Source organism: Channa argus, chromosome 7, assembly GCF_033026475.1.
Source record: "Channa argus isolate prfri chromosome 7, Channa argus male v1.0, whole genome shotgun sequence".
NCBI classification, from domain to species: Eukaryota; Metazoa; Chordata; class Actinopteri; order Anabantiformes; family Channidae; genus Channa; species Channa argus.
The window spans coordinates 22379827-22399338 of record NC_090203.1 but is presented as its reverse complement, the minus strand read 5'-3'; the positions used below and the strand labels follow the sequence as shown (position 1 = coordinate 22399338).

The 19512-nt window shown below is 38.7% G+C and overlaps 1 protein-coding gene across 5 annotated transcripts in view; it reads right to left on the bottom strand.

Moving 5' to 3' along the window:
* Window positions 1–19512, bottom strand: part of LOC137130040 (intermembrane lipid transfer protein VPS13B-like) — a 298799-nt gene that overhangs the window by 250309 nt on the left and 28978 nt on the right. For all 5 annotated transcript variants that reach the window (XM_067509626.1, XM_067509627.1, XM_067509624.1 and 2 more), the window contains exons 8-15: window positions 15897–16171; window positions 11678–11773; window positions 9681–9803; window positions 9336–9473; window positions 7682–7769; window positions 4410–4595; window positions 1441–1610; window positions 816–1010 (exon numbers count right to left, since the gene is read on the bottom strand). In XM_067509626.1, coding sequence (XP_067365727.1) covers window positions 816–1010; window positions 1441–1610; window positions 4410–4595; window positions 7682–7769; window positions 9336–9473; window positions 9681–9803; window positions 11678–11773; window positions 15897–16171 — 1271 coding nt within the window. The remainder of the gene's footprint in view (window positions 1–815; window positions 1011–1440; window positions 1611–4409; window positions 4596–7681; window positions 7770–9335; window positions 9474–9680; window positions 9804–11677; window positions 11774–15896; window positions 16172–19512) is intronic.

The following is a 19512-nucleotide window of genomic DNA, read 5'->3' as shown; positions in this document are numbered from 1 at the left end:
ATTAGAAAAATGATATAGACTTAATTAGTGCTTGCTTAGAAATTATATATTAAAGGAATATAGAGCAACAAAATTTACTTTGCTGTAGATAGTCTTGCCGTTTTGCATTTAATTTAATAATTATTCAAAGCATGTACAACGATTTTGAAATGGCCAATTATTTCCTAATAACACAACATATAACTTCAATTTAAAATTGACATCACCACCTATTGATATTATAGGTGATAAAGAATCCTGTCCTGGGCTTTTGTCCAAGGCCCCGCTTGTCAGTCATTAACAATGAATTTTATTCTGTGACCACATTAACATAGTAATATCACTGCTGCAAAATACAAATATGTATTATCCTATTAGTAGGTGAAAAACCATAAAGAAAACCACAGTTAAACTGCTGCTAATCAAGAGGCTCAGTGCTGAGATTTATATGACAAGGTAAAAAGATAATCAAGGTCATTATAGGGTTACTATGGTGATTTAAGAGTGGAGACTGTGGCCATTCAATTGACCTAATGACTTTAGGCTATTGTACCAGACCCCCCAAAAAATGTGAACAAATTGCTGTAGTAGGATGGGACGACCATTCACACCGAGGGAAATTTAGAATCACTAAAGCCCCTTTCAGAATATCCTGGAAGTTGTTCTTTTTAGCTGAACACTGAAGATTTTCCTACAAACGTATATTAAATCCGCAGGAAGCTCTTGCTTGCTTTTTTTTTTTTTTGCCTGCCTGACAGCTAGGATTCCTAAATGTGAGAAAAGGGTGCTTTCTCAATGTGCATTAATAATATGAAGTGGAACACTGTCCTGCTCACCTTGAGGTACAGATGTGCATAGCAGTGATGTTGTAGGTTGTCAGAAGGCTGGCTGAGGCTGCTGACAGCACTGACCAATTCTGGAGCATACATGGGCACGGAGTGTTCAACATTCACCTTCTCCACCTGGAACTGGACAGATGGTAGAGGGCACACTGGCTGAAACACTGGCACATTGAGCGGTCCTGCTGCAGCCTGGGACATGAAAATGAATGAATAAAGGAGTATTCAAAGTAAGAATACATATCTCACAAATTGAAATGGTTGTAGACAAAAGTCAGGCAAAATTCTGGGCCAACTCTCTCTAACATGCTTAAGTTAAATAAAATGTAATCTCAAGTTGAGACATGATTTTATTTTATGGTTATGTATATAATCCCTCAACTTGACATTTGAACTTTAATTGTGAACCTATAGCCAGGAAGCAGTTAGGAATCAGACAAATTAACAAAACACTAAACAAAAATACAATGAAATCTGATTTCCAACCATCACTATGAGAATGAAGAATGATCTTTTTTCTTTTTACATATTTAATAATTTCATGAAAATACATGTAATCTAAAAAGATAAGGAGAATAATAAAAGAATGATACTTTTAGCAAAAAGGATCTGCGTATGCTACCTTTTGCCCCATGATGACAGGCATTAGTGTGTGAAGAAGGTTGAATTCTGCCATGGAGAGGGTGACTGACACTTGGAGCAGAGTCAGACAAGTGAGTCTGGTTGGGATGAATTCCTCAAAACTTGAGATTACTTCTGGGGAAGCAGGACCGTGGATTTCCTCTATAATTTCTACAAAGATAATGACACAACAAAAGAAATATGATAGCTGGTGCAAATTGAAGAAAAGAAGTACACGTTACATTTAAAATTGCAGATACAACTGTTTTCCCTTTGTTTGAAGTAAATCTACCTGTGAGTATGCAAACTGTGGTGCATTATTTGAAAGAAGTGAGGGAATGGGAAAAAAAAACAAGTTGCCAACAATGTTTTGAGGACGCACACGAAAGCCTACAGCATTATACAAAAAAATGGGCTTTTCCAACAAACAATACCACCTCATATAATAAATACAATAAACATGCTCAATAAAAGTACTACCACATCCATATTCCAGTGGCCATTTCCAAGTACCATTATTTGGAGCTATGAATATTTGAATGAGTAAAGATTGAATGTAACAAAGTGGCCAGAACAGAGGTCAGTGCTCAGCAAACTACACTGTAACTAGAGCACCAAACCATTAAACCACATCCAGGACCTGTGGTGGACCATAACCTGAACCCTTTGACACTCAATGGCTTTGGCTCTGGTCCCACCAAAAAAAAGCTTGTTTCAGTTCAGTAAAGGTTTTGTTGGGCTACAATCCCAGGTCCAATGTGGAAACTGATCCCAAAGTTGTTATTCTATTTAGCCTACTGCCTCAGCCTGCATCAGGTTTATCTGGCACAGCCATGTCTAATGTAATCATATGCCAGGGCTCAATTCAATATCAAAGACCAACCTTTAAATTACAAAAAACCTGTAGGTCTCAAGGCACAGAGGGACATGCAACATAACATACAAAGAAACACTGTCCAAAGCACACAGCAAACACTTTCCTCTAAGGAGCCTTGCGAGTGAGATAAAGAGAAGTTACGGAGAAGGCAAAGTACAATGCGAAAAAAGAAATAACTTTTACTTATGTGAGTTAGGAGGGTCAGAGAGGACAGAGCAGAGCCTTGTTTAAGTCACAGGGTTCTTTCTTAAACAGCTTTTTAAAAAATCTGGAGTCTGGAGACAGCTGACCATGCAGAGGGTTGCTCATTCAAACAGGGTGGGCCCACTAAGGTAATGAGGTTTGCTCATGATACTTTGCTGTGGGTTCATCAGGCACCCTCTTTTGGATTTTGAATGGACTGTAAACATGGATTAGGGTATTCAGGTAGCAAGGTGCTGTTGAGTTAGCCAGTCATGATTCTGTTACCAGAAACTAGTGTAGTAATATGAATAGGGTTGTGCTGTGGCCTGGGATGATCAATTTGAGAATGTTTTTCTACTGTAGATCACCTGGAGAGGTTGGATTACATATGCTGGTAGTCATATTAGTACGTTACTATTTGGTGAAAGAGGTGAAACATCTAGCAAATATGGCTCCCATTTCCAGGAAGACTGGAAAAGTCAAGAGGATTAGTAGAAAAATAGTCGTGTCTTTGACCTTCTGGCCTCTGCTGCTCTCAAGGAAAACACTCAAACAGCCCATCTGATCCGAGGCTAGAGAACAGCAAAGTGTCCATTATGAGACTAGTTGATTATCCAGCTACCATTGGGTTTGACGAGCCAAAAGCTGGCTCACTCTCAACCAAGTATAGATCATCACAGTAACCTGTGTTGAACACATAAAACAGATCGCAACAAATAAATAAAAGGATTATACCAGTATTTTACTGACACAAGATTCCTGATGGTTTATTTATCCATCCTTTTACATTCTTATTCAATCATTGCAGCTTATAATCATGAGGGGGCTCATGATTATAACTAAAACTATAAATTAAAACCCGTGTTGGCTTTTATTGGAAAAATAATTGTCACATCATATCGAAGTTCCATGATCAGAAAATGAACATTAACTACCTTTCTGCTTCTCTCCCCTCTGGCGACAAAAACTGTTTTACACTACATGCAATGTTCATTGCTTTTTCACACAAACAATCAACAACTACTCATTCAAAATATAATTTTAATAATTACTAGCCTCATTTACAGTATGTCAATATGTTTACAATATATTTCATTTACAGCTCACCCTGCACAATATTATGTTTTGCAGCAGTAAACCGATTTTACATGCTTAATAAATTGAATTTATACTATATTAAATAGGCTATTTTATTCATAAAAGACATAAAAGAATAAATAATATTAAGTTAGAGAGGAGAGGATGACTTAGGAAAAGATGTAAGGCATGTGTTATTTTATCACTCCCATTGCAATAGATACTTTGGTTTCCTCTTTTATCTACTCACACTCTCTTAATCCCCCCCAGGGGTATACTCTATACTGACCATTTTCCAGAAAATGCCAGAGAGCAGACACATATAGAAACAGGAAGGAACACACTGACCTCCCAGGCTTGAGTCAAATGCTCAATAGTAATTACGACATCATCTATTATCTATCACAGATGCTGAAACAACCGAAACCTAAGGATGTTATCATTTCACAAAAATGAGTTATTGCAAGCGATATTACACACAGACATGCATTCCATGTTCTTTCACAACATCCCAGGGATGAGCTCATCAATAGCTGCGCAGGGACGATCGATAACAAAGGTGTTTAGCTTAACCTCCCTTGTGTGTTCCAAAAGGTCACTACTTTTAAGTACAGCTGTGTGTTGAAAGTCAGTTTGCGGAAGGAAATAACAATGTGATGAGAATACTGTAATGTGCAAACTGGTGCAGTTTGCAAATCCTAGCAGAAAATAATATATCAAAACAAAGTGCAAGAGAAGTGAAAAGTGTAGAAGGCAAGAGGAGAAAATACAATCTTACAGTGGGTGAAGTTCATTAAAATAGAAAGGGCAGGTGTTAGAGCAGGATGTCTGACCTCGTTGCGGTTTGCAATAGGGTTCGTACTCATGGTCCATGGCACAAGTGACCATCTTGAGAATGCGGTGAACAGCACTGCTGTGAAGTTTGATGTCCAGGGGTCCCACCACCAGCCTCTTAATGGATGTCTCTTGAACAACGGGCACTGCTTCCTCCATGCTCAGAGCTGAGACGTCCTGAGAGCCTACCAACAGAAAAAATAAATAAATAAATAAACACACGCACACGGTTGATATCTGTTCCAATACAAATTTGAGGATTCTTCATTTGGACACACAGCAAATTTAACACAGTTTCACATTTTTCACTTTCAAAATGGTGTATGTACAGCACATAGCACCTAACATATATAAATATTATAATATAATAATTTTTTCCAAGTATAGCATTAACCATTCCCTCCATGAAGTCATGGAACATTTGCATGTTGTGGTGTTTTTATGATATTTAAAATTTACAAGAACACACAGAATTCGGGGGGGGGGGATTGGTTACATTAATTATTGTGCATTTACAATATCACCACTTCCTAGAAGGACTGATTATTTATCTCAAAGTACAACAAAGATGATGGTAGTGTAATGCAGCAGCAGCTCACGTATCCATAAACCACTGGAATGATGAATATTCCAAATGTCCACTTCTCTCACACAGCTGTCCCTTCATTCATCGCAGCCCTTGTTCCAGAGGTCTACTTAAAAGACTTAGCTTCCCGGCAATAAAAAAAGGGAGAAATTAAAAATAAAAGTAGGGGGTGGAAGAATGGCAGTGAGGGAGGAAGAGGACAAAGGGTCACAACTTGCTTTATTCCCATTACATTCCACCACTGCACTGAACATTCTTACAGCTCAGAGTCAACACTATGAACCTCTTTAAGCCAACTTCCACTAAATTTTACAGATTTATAAAGGGCAATGCCTCTTCCCCCCTTCAATGAGATTTGAGTGCAATGAATTGGGCCTAATATCAACCATATGGCTGCAGTTAGAACGATCAGTGGACTGATGAGGGGGCAGAAATTAGGGAGAATTTAGATGATTCAAAAGTGTCTCCATTTCCCAACATTTAAAAAAGGTTTTCAGTCTGCAATGTTGCTCCAATTTGAAGTCAATAGTGAGGGTGACCTGGGTCTGTTAGTATTTCGGTTGACTCAGAGTTTATGTCCGTCCCGTGGCAATGGAGACTAATTTGTTTGGTTGACACGGGATCTGGTCCGTGTCTGAGAAGAAGAGGAATACTGAAAGACGAGAAGCATTCCAATTGTCAGGGGTAACGAAAGGCGTCCCACAGGAGACGAGACAGACACTTATCCTACTGTCAGAAATGACTTTGACAGCTTATGGTGATGGTATCAATGTTTTTTTTTTAATTTAGATTATTATCTGTAGCTGTAAGCAAGAGGAAACAATAGCCTAGTCAGAAAACACTACTGGCTGAGAGAAGTCAAATGAAAACAAAAGCGGGAGAGACAAGAGGAATGCAGTTGGCATTAAACTTCTTTACCATTTCAATTCTCTTTGCCGTTGAATCGTTTCAAACAAATCTAAATTTAAACAAGTCATTTGTGAAACACATTTTTGACTATTTGATGGTCCACCTGTGGCCACCTGAGTTGATTGGACTGACGCGTGTGAATGTACAGCAATGTCCAACAATTCATGTATCTCCAGATAAAGACCAACTCTCTCTGGGAACTCTCTGTAGACCTCTGCAATAAAAGTTTGTGGAGACAGATAGATCAGCGATGGGGGTAAAACTATTTTTAAACTTTTGAGTGTTCCCAGGGGCAAAGGGACTTCAGTAATTGTGAAATGGAAGAACTTTGGAACCACCAGGTTTTTTTCCACAAATGTATTTAAAAAGGGACCATGTCTTGTCATTAACATTTCTCTAAATAAACTGGGGTAAGCCAAAGACTAATTTTTATATACAGATGTCCCTTCCAAGAATTGTGCATCATCATGCTTAACTGAGTAACCAGGCAAGAAGAACCCTGGTGAAGGAGGTTATCAAGAAACTGACAGTCACTCTTACAGAGCTTCAAATGTGTTACACAAAGGGAAAACCTGCCAGAAGAACAGCCACCTCAGCAGCAATCCATCGCTCCTGTCATCAGACAGACACATGACTAGACAGACTAAAGATTCTCTGTTTTTGTCACTGATGAGAAAAATAAAATGCCCTAGAGTGCATGCAAACTGTAACAAGGGCAATGGGGTATGAGAGAATGACCCAAAGCCTGAATACAAAACTACAAAACCTACAGAAGAGGATCTACCAAAAAAACTAACCTAGAATGACTTAAAACAGAGAGTATTTCAATTTTTTTCTTTGCAATTTGTGTTTTCACAAAACATTCATTATGGCTAAGTGAGTATACCCGGATGGACAAACATGGAAGGTTTTATCCATTTAATTTACACAATACAGTTGAAGTGTGGAAAATGTGTAGAGGTTCAAATAGTTTGTGAAGCCTCAGAAGAGTGCCTAAGCTAATCATCACTGTTAATGCTCGTTTCCACTCCATGAAGCATGATCACCTTATCACCATAAAACTCTCCTTTTAGACATTTGCCATTAGACAAAAAGAGGTGTTGCACTTTATCACTATTTTCATTAAGTGCTGAACATACTTTTTTTTTTTATCTTGGAACCTGTGAATGTCAGCAGTTTTTCATCAGCATTAAAATGAAACAATCACACACTAATGCACAAAGACATTTATGTGCCAAATATAACATTTCAAACTGAAAAGAGAACACTTTATCTCTTAATGGGGCTTCAGATCTTGCAGACATGAATAAACATTTTTGAGTGAAGCAGCTATAAGCAATGAGAAATTCTGCCCATCTTAACTTCCACCTGCAAGAGTGACACCTAATTACCATTCACTTTCTCAAAGGCTTACAGGTAAGGACGGGGAAAATGGTGTTGCAAAAAGCAGTGGGGAAAAGAAACTCAAACACGTGTCAGTGCAAACTAAACACTTCTGACAGTTGCCCTGCAGGTAAGTTTGAGGTGAGAGCGAGGACAAGAAAGGTCAAGAACCAGGTGGCTGAGACTCAAACAAGACAAGCTCATTTTTTTTAAGGTTCCAGCAGGCTTGTTTGACATAGAGGAGAGAAGGGAATAGATGGAAAGACAGAGTTTAAAATAGATATAAAGGACAAGGGAACAAAGCAGAGAGGAGAACATGAAACATCTCGAGTAGGGTAGAGGTGGCAATGTGGGCAAACAGCAAGTGCTAAAGAGGAATGACATAGTCAATACCTTTGCCACAGTTGTTCTCCATTGTGTAGAGATAATCCATGTAGAAAGCACCAAAGCGCTGCATACCAGCTATCTCTGTGTAGGTCTCCTATCAAACAAAGTAGGAGTTAAGTAAACATTCAGCAGTGAGGGAGCAAACAAGCTGATGGCCTTCAAAAGTGGCAGTGACTGGGGTTAAAACAAAAAAAATAAGGGTGTTTTTCTGCCTAGTTGGATGGTCTTTTTACTGGTCCCAATATTATATCACTAATATTTTTTTAACAACTGGCTAAGACAAAATAAAAAAAGGCTTCATCGGAACAACAGGACAACATGATAAGTATACTGATTAGTGGAAGAAAAAAAAATACTTTACAGAGCAAAAGGAAATCATTTACTAAATAAGAACTACGTCCTTTATTGAGTAATAAGATCCTGATAAAAGGAAGTGAGAGTTTCCTCCTTCAATTGGTCCTTGTATGTGTGCCACTGGAAACATATATCTTATCAACTAAAAGATAAGACTTTTTTAAACCAAATCAAAACTGTCCCTCTGAAGTAAATGACTTATGCTTTCAAAGTAAATTTGTGAAATGGAATGGACATATTTATTATTAACATCGCAAGGAGCATATAAATGTATGAATATATTGTAGACTGTACCAGTGTGCAATATATAAAGGTTTGTAAGAAAAGTTTCCTAGTGTCAACAAGGTAATATAAAAGTTAATCTTTCCCAATCTCCTTCAGGGTTGCATGGGTGCTGCAGCATATCCAAAGAGGTAGAGCACACTCTGCACTGGTCATCAATTTATTTAAGAGCTAATTTAGACAAACACATTCATATTCAGACCCCTGAGAAATTTATATTTCATCTTTGACCTAAGCTGTTTCTAGCTGAGAGCCTCCAGAGGAAATGAATTAAGGAGGTACCCGAGCCAACCACCAAGGTATTTTGCCTCATTTAGATATAAGCTAGATACAGGTAAAACCACAGTCTTGCCTTGTTCTTCATTTATCTGAAAGACTGAAAGAGAAAAAGAGAGCGGCCCCTTATATATACGCAGTTAACAACCCTGCCCCAGACTTAGCCACTAGTTGTCTAAACAGAGATTTCAATTGAGCCTTATCTGAGAGGCAGGTAAATGAATAATATTTAATAGGGGATCTCTAATGGCTCTGGCATGCTTTTGGATCGAAGCCATTGGCTGGTTTCAAAACCGCTGATGAATTAACACTAAAACCTTTGACTCTTACACACTCACGTATAGACAGATGGATGGATGTCCAAACAATTGCTTCACCGAGGGTCATGAACATTTCTTCGCTGAGTCAACACTAGAGCTATGATGGCTGATGAGGGGAGCCCAGAGTTATCAGGAATAATGGCTTTAAGATTACTACTTAGATATCAGCAACAGTCCTCCAGCCAGCATATGGCTGACTGACAGTAACCCATGATAGTAATGATTTAGGGAAATTACAGACAATTAGTCACATGTTTACATTTTAAAATAATTTTAACAAGTTAACATCGTATGACTAATACCCAAAAACACTACCGCATTATTGAAATTCTTCTGAACTAATTACTGTGATGCTGTTGCTTCTCCTTCTGTATTAAAGTCTTAGGGATGAGAACTTGTGGACATCAACTATCTAATTTTCTTGAGACCTTGTGGTTAGTGGCATCCAAGATGAACTCGGCCCTGACTCCATTGTTCTCCGGACTGCGGTAGTCAAAGAGAGAGTTGGTAAGATATGTCATTCCTTTACTGTTGAGGTTGTCCCCGCAGATGAAGAACACCGCATCCTAAAGTGAAAAAGATATGAGAAGAGAGGTAAATTGCTATTAAACAGAAGATGCACGGACCATTTATGAATTATATATGTGTATATAATGTTGGAAATTGTAAGCCTACGGATTGTTAATAAACTCATCTTAATTATTAGTACACATAGTGACTTTAATTGTTTTTCACCATTCTTCACCATTTCACCATTCTTTAGGCTTTTTTACCTCCTCGCTTCGATTCATATTTTCTTCAAAATCCCGAACTCCCATTATGCCTTTGAGGCACAAAGCCCGGCAGCCCACAAAACCAATCTGACAATTGAAGAAGGGTTCTCCCATCATAAGCACCTGGAAGAAAAGGAAACTCTATTTTTTATACTCCAGATTTATTCACCTCTGCACAAAGAACAATATGTAATCTCAAATCTGAAGCCATTTGCCTCAAGTGAAGAGAATAGGGAATACGCAGGGAATATGTCCTACACAGTTTCCAAAAAAAAAAAAAAAAGAAAAGAAAAGAAAACCTATTTATTAGGATAATTTGCTTAAATTACCCTTTATCAGCACAATAAAACATCAAATCTGAAATGAATGGCAGTTTAATCTATTGCGCTCTCATCAAATAACAGGTTCTTCACCTGATGTTTGTGAGTGATGTTGTTGAGGTTGTGGGCGCGATTAATACTGATAAAAAGAGCAGGGGTCAGAAAACTTCAATTTTCCATTAAGAGTGGTTTGTGCAAGTGGCAACAATCCAGTAGCCTGTAAAGCAAGTTGTGGTTGTCTCTCCCTCACTGCGCCGTCGCTTCATCCAGTAGACAGGTAAACAGAGGGCAATCCAATAAACCTGTACGTTTCACCACAGTAATTACAAGGCCTAGTTTCCCCTGTTTTACTAGCCATCCCTTTGCCTTTCATCTCCCTTTCTCACCCTCTCTCTCATTCTCTGTCTATATCCACCCCCCTCCCCCCTTTCTCTCTTTCCCTCTCTCAGCAAAAGCATAACTCACACAAATTGGAACTGGAAACCTCTTAGAACTCTCACATCTGGTACAAAACTTAGGAGAACAAAACCCCTTTCCTTCTCCAACCAGGTAATCAGGAAAAAAGCTTTTTTTTTTTTTTTTTTATATATTTTCTACACCATGGGGAAATGCAAAAATTGTTAGACTTGGACTTGAATCAAATATAGATTCCACTGTGTTCAAATCAGGCAATGGATTTGTGACCTAAAGAAGAATTTACAAATGTACTTAAGGAAGGAATTAAAAGGAATCTCTGCCCAATGCTAATTTTTAACAAAATTATAATGAGCGATCTAAACCTTTTCAATTTATCCTCTGCTTCATTTCTAATAACAGGTATGAATTTGGATTGGACATGAGGCTGTTAGTTAGACTGCCCCCCAAATTGTGTATAGTGGTGCCATTAAGGGCAACAAGGCTTTGCACTCACAGGTGTTTGCAGATGCTCAACTTTGGTTAATGACCCAGTCAATGAAAGTACTGTATAACAAAGCTCTGAGCACCACTCTATCATCTTTCCTCCAGTCTTTCAATTCCCTTTGGAAAAACCAGTAATGTTAATCAAACTGAGAAACATGAAGAAAAACTGGATATTATTCAAAATGAGCACTGATAAGCTTATTAATAGCAAAGGGACTTGCAGACCAAGGAAGACCTCCACACTTAAAATAGGTCTTGTGGACAAATGAATCCTAGATTGAGTAACATCAGAGTGATGGCAAGGCAAAGTCTAGTGGACAGAAGAAACTACCCAAGATTCAAAGCATACCACTTATCTCACAAACTGGCTACTACAGTGACGCAACAACTGCTGATGGTAAAATGAATTCTTAATTGTATAAACATATATGCTCAGGTTAAAGTGAATGCCTTAAAATTAAAAGGAATACAAAAGAATAAAATTAAAGCGGAGTAAATGCACTTTAACAATATGTGATATGTGAAAATTCTAAAAAATTGGACAATGGCAAATAAATAATTGACCGGTTTTTTTGTACTAAACATTATGGAGAGCACTGTAGTTATATGTAAAAGCTGTCACTAATAACTGTAGTGAGTTGAAAACATGCAACGCAAACAATGTGAACAAAAACTAATAAAATATTATAAATAATACATTTTACTGAAACAATATAACCTTACTACAGTTGAAATATTTCATGCAGGCAGGGTAAGAAATAAATTGTCCAATCAAACCTCAATAGTGATTCCTTGTTGTTCCAGGCACAGGACCTCTCTAGACTTGACCTTCTGAGGACTGTAGTAGCTGCTCTCTGACTGTGTCTCTGTCAGCTATAAAAAAAGAAGAAAAAAGAAAGAGCAAATACACAACTCAGCAATCAAAACTCTGCCTCAGAGAAGAAGGAACAAGTAAGGAAATTTTGGTTACATCTTAACTGTGAGAAATTCTACTGAAATCTACAATCTACAAGTGACTAGTGTTAAAAAATATGTTACAGTTTAGGGTTTGTTTACACACAAAATCAGACAGTACCTTTTGGATTTTAAATCATTAAATTAGAGCAAAACTTACTATTAATTGCAATGTTAAATATTTAATTGTGGAACACTAGTTTATTATAACAGAGGTTTTGTCATGTGGGGAGGGTAAAAAGGAAAGTTAGACTTACAGCAATGCAGATTTGAAAAAAAAAATACAATAATCCTAAAGACTGGAAAGCATTTGTAGTGTTTGTGCGTGTGTACCCACAATTCAATGCTGAAACAGATACATGATTTGAAAAATAAACAAAAGCAATGCAACTCTTTGTATGTGAAGAGAAATGAGGCCCCAGAAAATAGTGCTTGAAACCAGAAACAATAACATCCAAATAAGGACAGATGACATTTTCTTAGATCAGAGACTGGATAACAGCCTCGGGTCTTTTTGGTTGTTTTCTCCTCCAAATTTGGATTAAGGCCAAAGACGTATATGGAAACATATGACAGACACTCTTCTTCTTTTGTAGGAGAGGTCTTATCTGGCTTTATTGAGGATGACAATCACAAAATGACTACAGCACTTGAGATGCCAAGGGCCTAAATGATAATACAAATAAAAGGGATTGTTACTTTATACGTAAAATAAAAAGGAATGACTCCTGTCTACACTATTTGCTATGTCTATATCATACAAGCAGAGAAGAGACAGACAGAGCACTTGGTCCAAACCAGCTGGTTAGGGTATGAAGGGTACATAGCTGTAATTCTTTTGAGGTTTGTCAGTCTAAAAAAACTGTGGGTGCCCCAACCCATTCAACTTTAACCCAGGAAGCAGGTGCACCACAAGAAGCAGCTGTGCCTTATTATCCTAAGTGATGGAGCAGACTCTCTCACCCTCACTACCTTCCCTCTGTTTAATTCTGATGGTTTAATCATGTGCAGGGACCACCCCACCCAGACCAGCATGTTGCAAGGCAGCAGTGAGCAAGGATGTTAAATTATCTAAAGAATTGCTCTGTCTGACAGCATCAGACAGCACACTGATATCTAATCTATATAAATCATATAAATGGAAACATGATTGATGTTCATCTAAAAAGAATGTTACCACCCAGGCAATGGCGAAGCTAGACAGTCATAGGTACTGTCAGAAATGTGACAACACAAGGATAGAGAATGAGCATAACTTGGGAGAACCAATACAAACACTTAACAAGGCCAGTAATAAATAAGGTTGATGCTGCCACCATCTCCCTTGCTACCTCTCTTTAATTATATTTCAGACCAATTTAAGGCTTTGGAAGTCCAACACAAATCCCAATATTTCTTAATGAAGCACCTTGGAAAAGTGATAATGTTGATGGTAATACAGAGGTATTTAAATTGTATGTAAATTTCTTAAAAATGTAACATGGTGGGACTCTTGAAAGACTTGAAATTTACTACTGCTGTAGTGAACAAATGACCAAAAAGTAAGGAAAAATGCTTACTAAAAAGAAATATGATATAAAGTTTGGCACAAGGGCAAAAGCGCAAGTGTGCAAAAGTGAAAAGGGCAAATGGTCAGGCCTAAAATGATGCAGTGTGTATGTCTAAAATTATGTATACTGTCAAGTCCTTTGATCAAACAGACATAGGAAGTAAGGCATCAGCAATCTAAAAATACCTCATGATTTCATTTGCATGTCAAACGTTACACAATGACTTTTCAAAGACATGAAATTCTCTAAAAAGAAAAACAAAAATGCTTCCTTGAAGGGATAAGAACGTTTAAAAAAAAACTTCAGCTGTCTGCAATTACTCCAGAAAAGAGGCAATTAATTGATTAAAAGAACTCAAACAATACAGGAACAATTTAAACATTAGAAAATCACCAAGGTCTGTTTGGCTTAAGAAATACCTCCCATTCATTGATCTCTCACATAGACACACACATGCACAGATGTGCACACATGTACACGTGCACACACACACACACACACACACACACACACACACACAAAGAAAAGAAAAAAAACAGCATTCATTATGTGATCTAAAGTCCCTGAAATTGAGGAGACACACAGATGAATTGTAATTTTAGTTAGCAGGCAGGAATAAAAATTTCTGAATAGTCATCATATAATGTATCATGTTTAAAAAATTAACCCGACTGAGACGCCATATAGTGGTTAGACTAACATCCCACACAAGAGCAATGAAGCTTACCAAGGATCAAACTGGAAGGTAACAAAGTACAAATACTTTGTTACTGTACTTATGTAAAATTTTTGGATACCTGTACTTGAGTATTACATTTTAATTTTACTCCATACATTTTACATATCTGTACTTTCTAGTCCTAAAAAAAGTCCTACTTTAGTAGTTTTAATGCATTTAAGGGAAATTATTGATTTATAAATTATTTTTTGCGTCATTGCACAGCCCTTGCAGGAACTGTTGATACTGAAAAGCAGCTATGTACAGTGTGTGAACCTCAACAGCACAGCTATATTCTAACATTACCTTAGCTATGCTCATCAGCTAAAGTAGGCTCCTTCCAGGTCTGCTTAGAAGAGCCGGACCTCTGGGACCAACAGCGACAGGCAGCTGTTCATAGACATGTCTCTTGTGCTAATATAAGCACTACTGTAACATTAACTTGACTGTAATGTTAACTGTACTTACCTTGTTTCTCTAGCAGGGCTTTGTGTCTCAAATGTGGTTTCAGAGTGTGTGTGCGTTTGTGTGAGAGAGAGCGAGCGTGAGAGTACCAGTATGCATACAGCCATGGGCAGTTCCAATGGCGGCCCAGGGGGGATTGGTAAAGTGTGGCCCCACCACAAAGCACAATAATTAGTGTTGGTCATTTTGAGATAACAGCTCCTGACAACGTGTACGTGAACTAATGTCTCAAATAATGCAATAAATTCTTTAATAATAATTTATTAAAAAATTGGTATATATGTTATATTAGCATCAAATGAGGTAATGTTAGCCATAGAGATAGCTGACACAAAGGTACTTTTCAGTGAGTCTGGCTCAGGCGGTAGAGCGGTCGTCCACCAACCCCGGGGTTGTTGGTTCGATTCTCGGCACATGTCAGCGAGTGAGTCACACGCAGGTGGCCAGGCCAACCTTTCCTCACTCCCAGTGAGTGTAGGCCAACCTTTCCTCACTCCCAGTGAGTGTAGGCCAACCTTTACTCACTCCTGGGCCAGCTGCACTCAATCGAGCCTACACTCACTCCCGGTAAATTTAGGCCAGCTGCATAACAGCTCCCCCATTGGTGTGTGAGTGTGTGTGTGTGTGTGATTGTGAGTGTGAATGGGTAAATGAGAAGCAGTGTGAAGCGCTTTGAGTACCAAAAGGATAGAAAAGGGCTATATAAAAGTGCAGGACATTTTCTATTTCAGAGCGTGTACTTTTTCACTTTAACTTTAGTAAAGAACTTTAATCTGAATTTCTACTTTTACCAGTCTTTTTAAAAAAATTGATGATTTTTTTTAACATTTAACTATTTCCTACTGAGCCAAAAATGTGTGTACTTTTGTCACTGGTATCCTAAAAAGCTCAAGCTTAAGACAACCACTAAATATAAATTGGCAGCCTTATATATTTTTTTTTTCTTATCCCGTGAGTTCAGGGTCGCCACAGCGGATCATTGTCCGCATGTTGATTTGGCAGTTTTTACGCCGGATGCTCTTCCTGACGCAACCCTACCCAATTTCTACCGGGATTGGACCACTGCACAGCTGGGAATGGGAAAGGGCTGTTGGGGGTTCAGTGTCTTGCCCAGAGACACTTCGACATATAGCCCGCTGGGGATGGTTGGGGATTGAACCACTGACCCTGTGGTCCGTGGACGACTGCCTTTACCAACTTAAAAATGTTATACGGGTAATATCACACAATTGTTAACCCAGTGTATGCCAGCATACAGTCCAGCCTCAGATGACTGAAGCAGTTGATATTGTTTGAACTACTGATTTACCTTGAAGGTAATTGAAGCTTTTGTGCAGTAGAAGCCTATGGAAACAATTGGATCTTTAGGTGTGTGTTGTTGTAGACTGCTGGGGATGCTCCCCGTCTCTCTCTGCTGGTACAGGTCTTCCTCCCCTTCCTCCTCTGTGCCTACAATGGCTGGGACAAAGGACCAAGCCCAGGACACCCAGCCCTGATCTGCATCTTCAGAACTCTCAGACTGCAAATAGAGGTCTGTGTTGGAGTACTGGCTAGCCGCCTGGCTTTCCATGTCCACATCCAGTCCTGAAGGAGGAAAAAAGGGCTTAATTTCTGCAAATATAAGATGATCTACTGTAGCTTAAATGGTGGTGGGAAAAAAAGCCAGGTACAAGTCACTTTGCCAAAGACCTGTACAATATACATCTGTAATGGTTGTGGGGTTGTCTTATTTAAAAAAATGCATAACTGGAAAAAAAAAAAAGATTTATTGTGTTGAGTAAATATAAGTTGTTACATTTGTATGAAGTAGTGTTGCTAATGTGTATCACATTCATATCAGAGTTCTTATGAAAATCACACAAACAACTTTGTTGTTCTATGCTTTAAACCCAACAAACAAATCTATTTAAACAGACATTGTGAGAACAAACCGGCCAAACAGGGAGTGAGTGTTCCTAATAAATGTGCCTGTGCCCAATGCAGCACACCAAATTAATCTGTCCATGCCTCTGGGGTAGTTTAATACAAGCAAGTTGTTTCAGCTGTCAACTGAGCACACAAAAGCAGCACAGACCAAGGCAAGTTTAACAGTAGTTGCTGCCAATGCTCCATCTTGCAGGTGTGTGATTATTTGTGTGCAGAGTGAACTCACTGCTGCATGATTTCTACAGAGATGTGGAGGGGAAGTCTATTCCAAAAGAGGCCGGGGGGCACAGTCTGTCAGCCAGTACTAGGACCAGTAAATGACTTTGGTCAGAGCTGTCTGAGCTGGACCCATCAGCAAATTCTACAAATGCATCAATTGAAGGGCTGGGTCACAAATTTGTTTACAGCCAGGAACAATTGGAGGCCATGAGGAAGGCCAGGTAGCTTTGAGCCATCAGCATAAGCTAAGCGTGACAAGGGTCGGAGGTGATGGCTTAATAGAACAAGTAAGAACAGAGATGACCAACAGGATACAAATCAGTTAACTGGCATGTAGGCTGTGCGCATAACAACACAAGTAGAAGTACGTTAAAGCTCATTTACGATCCGCTCTCTTCTTTTTCAAGAAACCGTATTCCAACACAGGTTCCCCAAACCACCACACCACTCCATTTCCTGATCACCACCTCTGAGCTCATCCCATCATGTCTGTTTCCATACATGTCAGGAGAGAGGAAGCTGATGTCAATGTGGAAGAATGTGTAATCCCATTCCTTGCGGCTTCACGTCCTCTGTGTAAAAACAATATTGTCCATGAGGTCACAGCTTAGGAATCCCAGAGGCTAACACAGTGAAAATTATGACACATTTTAATTAAATCTTTCACTTTGTGAATTGGCAGTTGGAAATACTAGGTTATGCCTTTTCACCTCTCTCCCTCAATATGACTGTATGACTTTGTCCTTGTTTTCACTTCATTCAATCTTTGGGATGTCAGTTCAACAAGTTAAGCTGTTTCACTTTGCATCCCAGTTTGACAAAGCTACGTCTGAATTGCAAGGCAACCAAAATAAAAGAACACTTAACCATAAAGTGATAAGACCAGCTTAAGATGACTTTGAAGTACTATCTCAAGAAGTGAGTGATATAGGCCCGGCAAATTGTATAATGCGATACAGTTCTATGACCACACACGATTTCCTTTACAACCACCGCTGTTCTCTGCTTCACTGTGAAAGACCCAATGGTTCTCTCTAATGGAGGTCTAACAGGATCACTGTGCATAACCATGCTTTGGTCAATAATCACAACTCAGAAAAATACGTTTAATTTTGAGTTACAGGAGTCCAAAGTCCTTATGCATGTCCAAGGTGGGGAGGGACTGAGTATATACGTGAGTAAACAGCTGAGTGACAAAGATTGTGAGTAGAGACGAGTGAGGGAAAGCAGTGCCCCCATAGGCCAGTAGATGTCCCTCCATGTTTATAGAGGGAAAGTTGACCTGGTTTACCTGACCACTGCGCAGAGGCTATCCTGCTAGCCATTTTACACATCTTCTGGGTTTGCATGTATGTTTGGGCATATGTTCAGGCTAAGCTTTATACGTGTTCAAAGCCTGTCATGCAGGCACCTAAATTCACACCAAAATGTAAGATGCCATATGCCATGATAGCACCTTACACACAAACATACTTCTTAAATTTCTACCACATAGATCGAACAATACATACACACGTCCACACTTAACCCGACCTACTTTGATTACAAATGCAATTTGTCAACACTACACAACACAACTACCAGCCACTTTACAAATACGTCACACTAAACACTCAGCTGTACATGAAGACACGCGGAGGACAAAACACTTGCATGGCCTTGGATAAACATAACTCCAGACACTCCAGGCACATGCTTACATATATTCTATACAGACACACACATAGTCCCACACTTCAGTTCAGCTTCAGTCCTCACATCATTTTTCACATACTTGAGGAAGCTGGACAGCGTTTTCTGGCGTGATAAACTTTTTGACTCAAGCACGTTTTCAGATGCTGATATTTGACAGTTTCATAGAATTGCATGTCCTAGTGAATTTCAGACAAAATTAGCTATTTAGTCCTAGCTGACAGGTTGACAGGTCATTCCATTCCATTCACGCATTAGTTATTTTCATCAATGAGATAAATAAAAAAAAATTAAAAAAACCTGCAGCCACACGGAACCATGTGCACATTCAATATATGCTATATAGCAAGGTCCACTCCAAAGTGTTAAACTGTAAAAAGAAAAACAAACTACTAAGGGAGGGAAGCTAATAATCCTTTTAAAATGTCCCATGAAGTTTACTTTCAATTAAAAGTCACAGCTAACTAATACAATCTATAGATTGGGTACATATCGAATAATTTCCTCCACGAGCATTAGTTACAAAAGGCACTTCATAGCAAGAGTAAAAAGAAACACACAAAAAAGGCAATGGAGCTACAACATGCAGGACAGACCCACCACAAAAAGATCAAATGGGAAAATCAAAAGGCATGTGTTGAAGTACAATGGACAATTCTGCAATTTTGTTCCAGGAATCATGACAATAATTGCTTCTTACAAGCAACAACCCACTAAAAATAAACATGCACGCAAACAAGTCAATCACTATAAGCGATCACATACATTATTGTTGTAGAATTCAGAATCTATTAATCATAATGGTTGTGTGTACTGGTTAAAAGGTAAGGGTGTCCCCTCCACCCCCGTTCAGATTCTTATCTTTGTTAATTACTAATTACAATTAATCTGCGCGCATACAGGTTTCAAGAGCTGGTGTATAAGTGTATGTGTTTGTATATAGATATAAATTCTTCTCAAAGCCTCCACAAATCAGTAGCATGACACAGACTCTCAGACACTGAAATGGAAGTTTGCCAATTTGCAGTAAAAGTTCTAGAACTGCAAGCATGGGAAAGGAGGGATAATAAGCTGTATTGTGTTGGGCT